Source organism: Mirounga angustirostris, unplaced genomic scaffold, assembly GCF_029215605.1.
Source record: "Mirounga angustirostris isolate CCGP_5_RB_7025 unplaced genomic scaffold, mMirAng1.0.hap1 SCAF_7, whole genome shotgun sequence".
NCBI classification, from domain to species: Eukaryota; Metazoa; Chordata; class Mammalia; order Carnivora; family Phocidae; genus Mirounga; species Mirounga angustirostris.
Window position 1 is genome coordinate 128,710,974 of NW_026991715.1, and position 12,032 is coordinate 128,723,005.

The following is a 12,032-nucleotide window of genomic DNA, read 5'->3' on the forward strand; positions in this document are numbered from 1 at the left end:
ATATATATATATATATACACACTACACACACACACACACACACACACACACACACACACGCACGGTGGAATATTATGCAGCCATCAAAAGGAATGAAATCTTGCCATTTGCAATGACATGGATGGAACTAGAGGGTATTATGCTAAGCAAAATAAGTCAATCACAGAAAGACAAGTATCACATGATCTCACTGATATGAGGAATTTGAGAAACAAGACAGAGGATCATAGGGGAAGGGAGGGGAAAAATGACACAAGATGAAACCAGAGAGGGAGACAAACCATAAGAGATTCTTAATCTCAGGAAACAAACTGAGGGTTGCTGGAGTGGTGGGGGGTGGGAGAGACGGGGTGGCTGGATGATAGACATTGGGGAGGGTATGTGCTATGGTGAGCGCTGTGAATTGTGTAAGACTGATGAATCACAGACCTGTACCCCTGAAACAAATAATACATTATATGTTAATAAAAAAATTTTTTAATTAAAATAAGGTAAAAAAAAAAAAAGGATGTCTGCAAGGAGAGCTCAAGCATGTGGTTAATACACAGGAGAAGAGAACTAAATTATCATCTGCCCCTGGGATGGCAAGAGAGAAACCCTCAAACTGAAATAATTGAAGTCACATGTTATTTAGAGGTATGAAGTCAAATACCTACAGAAATCACTGCAAGAGCTGAAAGTGCTTTCCTCTGGCAAGTCAAACATGGCAAGTACGAGGCAGCAAACTCTTGTTCCTAATAAGGCTTGGGTAATCTTCTTTCTTTTTCATCTATGTAACTGTATAACTAACTCCCATAAAATTAGTATCTTTTTTTTAAAAAGACTTCTTTCTGGCCATTTCTACACTATACAGCAATGGGTTTTATTTGCAAAATAGATTGCACTTTTATTTTTATTGTTCACAAAGGTCCATCCACTCCAAAGACTTTCAGAGTTTCTACACTGCAGCTTACAATGCTTCATTTTTTCCCCTGCTGTGTGTTAGTTATTTTACACTTATCATGCATTCTTTGCTTGAAAATTCTGCTGATCAACCATTTGGTCATTTACCCCAGCCTAAATCTAAAAATAAGTGGCTCTTGTACTGATTAAATACTATTGTCTCTATAGTTGTTAGCAGGCCCACATCAATGACATACTAATAACTAAGAGGATAAAACTACAGTTCTTCATACAAAAATGTGTGGGTACACTACTTCTATTCTGCGTCTACTAAGATGCACAGACAAAACAACTGCTAGCTTCTATTGCTTGAAAAAATTGTTATTTTTAAACTTGTCTTTTTACAAAATAAATTTATTGCTGACTAGAGAATACTGAGGGCAGTCGTGGACTGTAGAATTGAATAAGTTTTAAGTAAAGATCATTATGTTTTTACTGATATAGACTCAGGCGTGTGTATTTCGGTGATGCTCTATGTTGGCTAAAGACAAGAGACAGGGAAAACATTTTTAATTATTGGCCTTGATGGTAAATCCCTAAAAGGAATGATCAGTTCCCCTCGGTTCTTCATTTTACAGCACAGCACATAGCCAAGTGAAATTTTAGTCATATTATTATTTGAGATGGTGGCATTATCAGTTTTTACCCGTTAGGAAATTCAAACATTCGCGGTATAATTTTAAAGATGAAAATAAGTTCAGAAAAAGTGCTAAGAATGTTACCACCAAAAGATGGGGGGGGGGGGAGAGACACCCTCTGGTTCTGTGATGTTTCATATGGAGTTTTTGAAGACAAAATTGTGGTCGGTTATGTTTTTAATATTTGAGTGAGCACAAATCCAAACCCCAGATCGGCGTGAAGAGGCCTAATTCTCATCTGACCCCACTGTTCCAGCAGGAGGAAATCCCGGCTCAGAGAAGGTAAATGCCTTGCCCGGGGCCATGCAGCAGAGGAGAGGGGACCCCAAAGCCAGAGCATCTGCTCCTCCTGCCAGGGTTCTCTTCCCAAGGCATGGCCTCACCTCGGTAAGGACGATTATCATCATATATATAAAATAATAACCATAATCAAACGTCACATTGACTGAGCATCCGGTATGTGCCTGGCACCGTTTCAGCACGTTCCACGTGTTCGCTCACGTAACCCTCCCAGCATCCCCAACATGGGCTGCCCCAGCTACGCCACTTTAGCTGAGGAGCCTGAGGTATGAGGCTTAGTAGCAGCAGCCCAACCTCTTTTGCCAGGGCAGGGGCTCTGGAAGTCAAACTCCACGGAACCCCGGAACTGAAGCCCTATTCAACATTTTAACCACTTATGGCAAAGTAAGGGTGATTAGTAAAAGATCCCCAGAGAGAGCTTTGTGATCAAGCAACTTTCACCCGAGGGTAGGCAAACAGGGAGTGGGGGAGAAGACTTAGTAGAGAAACGGTTTTGTTTTATATTTATGAATATTTATCCTTCTGCCAAGTCACTGTTGGAAATAGACTTTAGAATATGAATGGTAGCCTCATCACCTGCAAAACATACAGTTCAGCCCAGCAAACTTTCACCACTAAATTCAAAAAAAAAAAAGAGAGAGAGAGAGAGAGAGAAAGAAAGAGAAGGAGAAGCAGCAAAAAGACCTGGGAACAGCTATGAGGCTTCCGGAATTAAATTAATCCGCGGCACCAGACTGTAGTCCAAGCTCTCTGAAGCCCCCAGGCCTAGCAGGGCACTGGCACCTCCCTACCCCTTGCCTCAGCCACACCATTGTGAGGCTGAGGGGACCAGTGGCCGAGATCTGCCCTCATGGGGCCGACTGCTCCCCTTAGGCCATGGATCTCAGGCCGTGTGTGCATGGGTCACCGCCAGCATTTAGACCTTCAGGGCTGTGGCTGCATAGACGGGTTGGCAGACCGCGGCTCGCGCCCTCAGGATAATACCCACCCCCACCCCCGGCCCCCCGCCATCTCCAGCCCTTCGTGCCCTGAAAACCAGAGCTGAAGAATCAGGTCCCGGGGACACAGGGCAACCTGAGGTCTACAGGGCTCTGCAAGAACCTGGGGACTGGGAGAGGGGAAAGAAGTAGATGTGGGTTTCTCCGCCGGGCGTGACGAGTCCGCAGCGGTTGGACACAAGTGTCCTTTTTCATAATCGGCAAAACCGGCGCCCCGCCTGCTTGTCTGGCAGTGATTCGGCGCAGACAGCCTGGAGTTCGAACGCTCAAAACTTGGCCATGCATCCCCACTGTCAACACTGTCAACACCTCCCACCTCTTCTCTCTAAAGAGTGCGTTTACTCCCCAGTCCGAGTGGCCATACTGGGCAAGGGGGCGACCACGGCGCCATCCTCCAGGGAGCTTCTGCCCACTCTCACCTGTTCCTGAGGCTTCTAGCTTCCGGTTGCGCTGTGTCCCACGGCCACAGCGCCCAGGAGCCTGGCCGTGCCGAGTCGTGGACCAGCCCTGTGTTTGGCTCAGCCCTCTCTGGCCTGTGGCCTCCCCGCGTGGGGTCGTGGGGAACTTTGCCCCGACTGCACCACTGGCCATCCAGGCGCGTGCGCGCCGAAGGGGGAGCCGAGGTGGGTTCCCCGGCTCCCCCCGGGGACTCTGCACCCCAAACCTGACACCAGGAAAGAGGGAATGCACTATGCTGGGATCTCAGCCCACCTTCACGCAGCCTACACTGCAGTAAAATGGGCCGCACTGGGGTCTTCTGCGATTAGGTATCCTCGACCACCCGCTTCTCCTCCGGCTCCCTGCTCCCTGCAGCGGTAGTCGCCATCCTCAGCCTTGAGCTTTGTCCGGTTTGGTAGTTATTCAAACTCCCACAGACCCGGGGAGAAAACTTGGGGCACACGTGCAAAGGCTGTAAGCGCTCGCTTCCCCAGCGCGCGCTCTCGCAAAGCCTCGCTCGGGGCGCTTTAGAGACCTTGGTGCCGAACGCGCGGGGTGGGGGGGGGGGGGGGGGCGGGGAGTGAGCGTCGCCTGAGTCCAGACACAGCGAGGCATTTTTGGTGGAAACCACAGGGGCTCGCTTATAAGGGCCACGGAAGGAATGAGAAGGGCGAAACAATGACCCTTTAAAAGAAAGCGGGGATTTGTGGAAGATGCAGCCAAGGAAACCCTTGGAACCAAGCTAGACAAGTAGCCGCTAGCCAGTGGTGGAGCGAATAAACATGCTTCCGCACTAGGAGGGGGCGCACGATGGTAAAGGACTGAGTAACAAATTCTCTCGGCCGCGGGACGCTTTCAGACCCTGGTTGCAGCAGGGCGCTGGCGAAGGGCGAGAGAGGAAGAAAAACCCAAGCAATTTGACAGCACCTGTCGGACTGGGCACTCGGGAGCTGCAGGCCCAAACGCCCCTCCCCCAGGCTCCACCACCCCCCTCGGACCTCTGTATTCACCCCGCGACCGCGACGGGAGATGGTCAAAGGTTGTCGCAGCCAAACGGTGCACACCCGGGCGAATCCCCGCGTGCGCGGCCTCCCCGGGTCCTCGGTGCAGCAGGGGGCAGTAGGGTCCGCAGAGGAGCGGACGGGTGTGTAGGGAGAGCCGCCCAGAGCGGTTGGGTTAGGGCCGGAATTCCGGGGCGCACTCCTGCTCACCTCGCTCACTCGCCTGGATGTAGCGCACTATGTCGTCCAGGTCCAAGTCTTTGGTCTCATCGAAATTGTAGGCGGACGTGTACAAGCCCTCCTCCTGGAAGACCTCGTGGACCCCTTCGAGGGTGAAGTAGCAGTTCCGCTCCAGCTTGTCATCGCTGTAGACCAGCGCGGCGCGGCTCCACTGGTGGTGGCGGAACAGGGCGAGCATCATCTCACCCATCTTAGCGTATGCGGGCGCCACGCGCGTGAGGTGCGAGTACTCCGTGTCCTTGTGCTGGAAGCCGGCGGCCAGTGCCCCTGCCGACAGCATAGGCAGGTCCCAGTGCGACGCAAGCCGGGCCACGGGAGCTGCTGCGTACTCGCACACCGGCCCCAGGATGAGATCCGGCTTGGCGCCGCGCGCCGCCGCCACGCGGTCCACCAGGCTGAAAAGTGCGCGGTTGCCGCAGTCCGAGTCTTCGTAGGCCACCTGGAAGCGAGTGCCGGGTGGCAGAAGCCGCCGCTCGGTCCCGTTGCCCTCCACGCTGCGCAGCGCGTATTCGATGGCCGGCCGCACCCGGGCCAGGGAGAACAGGTACGAGTCGTCCTGGGGCAACAGCACCAGCACCTCGATCTTCTGCGGCTGCAGCGCTTCTCTCTCCCGGCGCCCTCCGCCGAGGCTGGCGCCCCCGCCGCCACCGCCAAGGGTGCTGCCGACCAGCAACGCCCAGACAAGCAAGACGCACGCGGAGAAAGTGAGCACCAGCAGGGACGGCATCGTGCCGCAGGAAAGAGCCTGCCCTCGCTGCCGACTCGCCCTCTGCCCCCCACCCACCCTTCCTCTTTCCTCCCCACTCTTCTCTCCGAGGTCCCTGCGCCCCCTTGGGCGCTCTAAGAAAATAGAATACCCCCTTCGCCAAAAGACAGAGAGGAAGAGTCTTTCTTTGCAGTGTCACTCGTTTAAAAAAAAGAGAGAAAGAAGAGGAAGAAAAAGTTCACCGCGTGTAAACCTGTACGCCTGTAATATATTTATATATATATATACTTATAAATATATATATATTCGCTCTCCCTTTACATATACTATTTTGCTTAGAGGTGGCTTCTTATTTGGGCGTTGCTAAGATTGCTTTTGAAAGCGTATTTGTAAAAGAAAAAAAAGTTAGACTTGTCCAAGTGCTTGTAAGTGACGGTGCATCTCCCCCGCGTTTGATCTCATTGATTCGCGCCGGTTCCTGGATCCATAGCCCGCGTTTAAATAGCGTGGCAGCGGCGGAGCGTGTTACCACACAAGGCGCTCCGAGGCTGGGCTTGTATTTCCAGCGGGTGGGGGGGGGGTGGGGGGGAGAGTGGTGGGGGCTGGGCTGGGGGAGCCTCTCATTAACATTCTTACATCAGGGCTCCTCCCCACACCCCTACCTTCCCACCCCTCCCCGGTCCCTAACCCCAACAACTCCCAGCCAGCCCCCGGCCTTGCCCTTAAAGCCGCAGTCGCCCACGTCCGCACCGGCGGGAGTCCCCAGCACACCGCACCGCCTCTGGGGTCCCCCGCCTTACCCTGGCCCCGCACGCGGCAGCGCCTTCTCCAGCTCCAGGCTTAAAAAGGGAAATGTGTTTGAAAGTAAATGAGCGCAGGCACACACACTGTGCAAAAAACAACAGGATTAGAGGAAGGGGGTGGTCCTAGAAATTTGTAGTTTCGTTGCAAAAATCGGTAAATCCCGCTCACTCTCACCTCTTCCTCACTCCAGCCAAATTCCCTCCTGACGCGGCAACTCGGGGCGGGCACCCGACCTTCCCAGGCCCCTGGCACAAGGTCCCAGTGCAGACGGCTCGATCGAGGACCTGGAACTCCCGGCTCGCCCAGGCGGTACTTGCACCCCTCCCTCCCCCGCTCTCCCCTGCCACGCGCCCGCGTCCTGCCTCTGGGCCGCGCGGTTCGCGCTGGAGTCGCCGCGTTTCCAGGATTCCAGGGACCCGACGCAAAGACCCTCAGCCGGCGAGCTGCAAGCGGAAAAGAGAAACTTGTTGCTCCCAAAGGCGAGCGAAGAGTTCGGCTTCTGGAGGTGGCGAATAGTTTGAAGAGCATCTCCGAGGCGTCCTCAAGGTTTTGTTTGCCAAACCAGGGAACTAAAGAGACCTCCCTATATCGTCACCCGAGGGTCTCTTGAGTGCAGGAGCACCGTCCGTTCCAACCGCTTCTCCTCGCGGTCGCGAGAGACACGGTGCTCGCGGTCCTGCACTGCCGAGAAATGTCCTGTGTCGAGACCTAGTCTTGCCACTGGTCACAGCCACAACAGCAGCGGAGACAAGGATGGAAACGGCCGTGAAGTCCGTGGCCAGAGGGGCCTCGCGGGAGTCCTCCACGCTACAGGGCAGGTCCAAATGGAACTTGACCCTCTGAAAGTGACAACACACCGAAGTCATTTGCAGTGCGAACGTGCTACATTGGACTGGGGAATTCTGATACTTAAGTGCCGCAAATTAAAATAAATTGAAAATGTTTTTAAATGGACTTTCATTAGACTGTGTCCACGAATTTCTATTAGTCTTAGACCAACGCCCTCTTTCGGCAGAAACTTGCAGCCGGCTGCTATCGCCGATGCCACCGCCCCAGGCGCTGCGTTTGGTTGGTTTGCTGTTGGCTGTTCTTTCTTTTCTTTTTTCTTTTCTTTTCCATGCTTTTCCTTTCTCTTCCTTTCAACAGGGAGGCCCCAAAAGAGCAATCGTTCTCATTTGTAACAGTGAAAAGGCAAACTGGGATTACAGGAGACGTGGCAACTTTAAGCAACAGCGCTGGATGCCAGTTACAGCACCTCCTGAACGCTCTTTCTGGCACCGGAAATGTAATTATGGACAACAGGTCACCTTCTGGGTCTTTTAGATTTCAGATTATGTACTATGATCCCTGAATCTTCAAGTAGGACCTTTCTACTCCTACAAGAACTCTCATTTATTTAATGAGAGCTGCTAATCAATAGCAAAAGAGGCATCTTTATAAAATTTTAATTCCACAAAGAGGGTAATTTGCACACACTGGAAATTGAGATTTAGCACTTCACAGCAATTAAACCCTCCCTGAACTCCTGGGAAGAAAGAGGGAGGGAGGGAAGAAGGAAGGGAAGGAAGGAGGAAGGGAGGGAGGGAGGGAGGGAGGAAGGGAGGAAGGGAGGAAGGAAGGAAGGAAGGAAGGAAGGAAGGAAGGAAGGAAGGAAGGAAGGAAGGAAGGAAGGAAGGAAGGAAGGAAGGAAGGAAGAGAGAACAGGACTAAATCACGAATTCCAAGGGTCTTAATGGATTTCCAAACTGGTTGCCAGGAGACATGAAGGAACCAAGGTTTCCTATTACTGCTTTCTGTGCCCTGTGTCTGGAGAACACCGGCCAATAGGGATAGGATTCTGCACACTGGGTGGTGTGGGCTTAATAGGAGAGTCTGGGGTTTCAGTGGCACCGGTCGTGATCGCTTCTGCCCCAGTCACACTGAGGGTCACGCCCAGGGCAGTACGTTTATGTTTGGTTATCATAGCCTCTTGGTGGCCTTTGGATCAGCGCTCTCAACTTCCAGCTTGTCACTCAAGGGCACCGACAAACCAAACTGTGGAAAGGAAGAGCCCCCAAACTAGAGAGCAGAACCAGAGAAGCCAGCGTTACTGCCCTTGCTGGTGCTCAAAGCACCCCTTAAATTGTTCCAGTGAGCAGAAGTTGGGGTTTTTTTTAATTGAGGTATAATTGATATGTAACATTATATTAGTCTCGGGTGTACTACATAATGATTCCATATTTGTATATATTGGGAAATGGTCACCACAATAAGTCTAGTTATAACTTTCATCACCATGCATGGTTACAAAAATTTTCTTCTTGTGATGAGAACTTTAAGATCTCTTTGCGACTTTCAAATATGCAATGCAGTCTTAACTATAGTCAACACGCTATATCTTACCTCCCCAGGACTTACTTATTTTATAGAAATTAGGATTTTTAAAGAAAAATTTTAATTGAAAATGTGCACATTATAGGAAGTAATAGAAGTATATGAATTTTAATGTTATGAGTTTGTTTACTTTCCATCAAATTATATTTTTTCCAAGCAGCTGAAAGTCTATGTAAATTTCTTGAATACCATGAAGTTCTCCGATCATAGAACTGGAAAAGATTTTAGAAGTCACCACACTGACACCCTCACTCACTAGATGGTGAATTAAGGCCAAAGAATAAAAATGAGGTACTTAAATATATCCTTGTCCTTGAGAGTATTTTAAAATGGGATTGAATTAGAAATAAGCATGTACCACCTATTATACCATGTAAGAGAGGTTTGGAGACAAAGCTAATTTTCATTAAGTAATAACATTCTTTGTATTAAAATTTTATTTTATATGCAGCTAAGTTTTGAGGTTTTACAGCACACTAAGCTAATTATTAATAGAGTATAAAAGAATTTTTGCAGCACTATAAACATGAAGATGGATCAAGCCAAGAAAGAAGGAAAAAAGAAAAGAAATAGAAATAACTCATCCCTTAGGGTCAATTTCTAAACATTGTTCCTTTCAAGTCTGTAAAACAGTGAAATGGAAAAAAAACAAAAAAAGATCCCTAACCTTTTCACTTAGTACACTGTTTCTGGCAACAATTGCTGAATGAAAACAAAAGAAAGTTACAGGGAAATGCTGAAAATAAAATTAACCAAATGAAAGGCAATGTGAGCTCTAAACAGGATTATTACAAAACCTAGTTGACTCTTATATAGGATTTAGAAATGTTTTCCTCCATATCCACAAACTATATTTTTGAACTTGAAGTTAACTAAAATAAGGTGACCAGTTTTCTATATTCAGTTGTTTCTTTGCCGGCTCTTTGAAATGTCCGGTGTCTGTATGTTAATTCTTCTACCACCAGGAAAGACAGCATGATCCAGAGAACCCCAACACGCCATTCTTTGAAATGTGTTAGAAATGCTATCATAAGGAAGTTTTCTCCACCAATTTTAACAGTCTGTATGACCTTCTCCCTCACAAACCCAGTGGCAACCTCTCAAGTAAGAACCTTTCCAGATTTTCACAGAGAACATCTTCTCCCTCGTGAAGCCAGTCCTGAGGTCACAGTAAGGGACAGTAAAGGATCCCTGTGAAGCCAGCAGCCCACAAAGAAAATACCTTCTGGGGACAGAATTGTTGAAAACACACTTCCCCCTAGAGGCAGAAAAGATGAAAGAATATTATGCACAATTCCGAACATTTCTGTAATTTAATGAGTATTGAGGTTTTAGTTTTAACATATAGCTGATGTTTTAGAGGGAACCATTCAAGACCTGGGAGAGGAATCAGTGAATGCCAAAAAATTAAATTACAACTTTGCCTCTGGGCTTTATCTTTCCTCAAGCAGGGACTCTATTCATTGACCCCTTTTCTTCTATTTTACAAATCTGTGATTTTTTTCCAGCACTATAAAAAATAGCAATTACATATTTTTTCCATTTAAATGTATGATTCAATTTCACCAGAAACTGCGGCTAAAGGTGGGCTTGAGGGATTCTTTTGAAAACAACTCTAACAGACTTACATTCTTAAGGTCAGATTTGTTTCTGTCTTACTGTCCCCTCTTAGGTTCCCATTAGCCACAATCTCTTTTCACTTCTTCGAAGATGTCCTGAGACAAAATGACATTAGAAAGACTTGGGTGGCTCAGTCGTTAAGCGACTCCCTTCGGCTCAGGTCGTGGTCCCAGGGTCAGCAGGAAGCCTGCTTCTCCTTCTCCTGCACTTGTGTTCCCCCTCTCGCTGTGTCTCTTTCTGTCAAATAAATAAATAAATAAATAAATAAATAAATAAATAAATAAATCTTTTTTAAAAAAAGAAAGAAAGAAAGACTTCTGAAAAACGTAGAGCTACTGCTCTGGTGTAACCTGAGTACCGGGCTGGGGGCCGGGCTTCCCAGGGGCATCCTTGGGAAAGAGCACCCCCATAGAACCCTCCCAGCGCTTAGGCAGGTTATCACCTCACCTGTTTGACCTTCAGTGTCCTCACTGGCCTCGATTTTTCTTGGTTCTACACGGGAGATAATAATATTGTCCTGGTGTTGCAGAAATAAGGATCAGAAAAAATAGATGCAGGATGCTTTGTATCCCATAGGAAAATAAATGGCAGCTCTCGTTATTAAATTCCCTCTAATGCCTGGTAAAGAGTACTAGGCCAAGTAAGTGTTCAATAAATGTTTATGGAATGAAAGAATTAATTCAAAACCTGAACTGGTGTGGCTTTTGGTGTAACTTGCTTGGAATTATCTATCGACCTTACTTAATAATGTTTGTTTGGTGACAGTGGTTTCCCAGGGGGAACCCTTTTGGCAATCACTGTGATACTGGCCCTGGATTCGCAACCTCAGATATTTCCTAGTAAGCTGGAGACAAAAGCTTGTTCATGTCTTCCCTCTGCACAGTGGAGCAAAGAGAGTAGGAGCTGATGTTTGCCACCCACAGCTGCCCTTCCCATCTAAAAGGTTCCTCCACAAAGTCAGGCTGCCTCCAGCCTCAGAGAACTAAAGGAGCAAGGGAAGCCAGGGATACATCAGAGAGTGATTTCTTTAAAAAGGCGGGGGGAGGGCGCCTGGGTGGCTCAGTTGGTTAAGTGACTGCCTTCGGCTCAGGTCATGATCCTGGAGTCCCTGGATCGAGTCCCACATGGGGCTCCCTGCTCGGCGGGGGGTCTGCTTCCCCCTGGGTCTGCTTCCCCCTGGGTCTGCTTCCCCCTGGGTCTGCTTCCCCCTCTGCCCTCTTCCCTCTCGTGCTCTCTGTCTCTCATTCTCTCTCTCTCAAATGGATAAATAAAATCTTTAAAAAAAAAAAAAAGGCAGGGGGGGCGGGAATAGAGCCGTTGTGCAGGGCACAGGACTTTGGGGATGGGGAAGCAAGAGGCAGATTGTATGGAAGCACAAAGAGGATTGTGCTGGAAGGAATTGTTTACTTTATAGATAGTGGACATTGTCACAAATAATGAGAAAAGAATAAAATGTATCCTAATGTACTAACTACCCAGGTAATAAAAAGAGCTTAATGTTCTTGTCCAATTCAGGAAACCCTTTAAGATACTTATAGTGTGCCAAGGACTATGGTGTTCTGGGGCTTCCTTAAACCTACTCAATCAGACATTCATTTGTTTTGTTCGGGGCTATGATCTGACCCAAGTTATACTTACTTGTATGTGATAGAAAATCACATTAAAATACTCACCTGTGCTGTGTTTTGGAGAAACATTATCAGGACAGAATTTTATCAAATTTCAAAAACATCTTATAAAATAATTTTCCTGCTGTTATTACATCACAATATTGAACGGTTTATACTCTAAACTAACGAGCATTAATCTATTAGAATACAGACTTCATGAGGACTGAGGGTTTTTTCTTTAATCCTGCATTCCCTCCTTCAAGAAGGATATAGCAGGCACCTAAAATTTTCTTAACGATGGTAAATCCGAAGAATACAAATTTCCCATAAAACAGAATTTAGAAGAGAAATAATAAAGCAAA

General features: G+C 48.0%; 1 protein-coding gene across 10 annotated transcripts in view; it reads right to left on the reverse strand.

Moving 5' to 3' along the window:
• NPR3 (natriuretic peptide receptor 3) overlaps nt 1-5,536 on the reverse strand; it is a 76,264-nt gene extending 70,728 nt beyond the window's left edge. For all 10 annotated transcript variants that reach the window (XR_010413336.1, XM_054504606.2, XM_054504602.2 and 7 more), the window contains exon 1: nt 4,528-5,536. Coding sequence is in view for 9 of the 10 variants with exons in the window: in XM_054504606.2 (XP_054360581.1) it covers nt 4,528-5,284 (757 nt within the window). In the remaining variant the exon portion in view is untranslated. The remainder of the gene's footprint in view (nt 1-4,527) is intronic.
• Nucleotides 5,537-12,032: the final 6,496 nt, after the last annotated feature.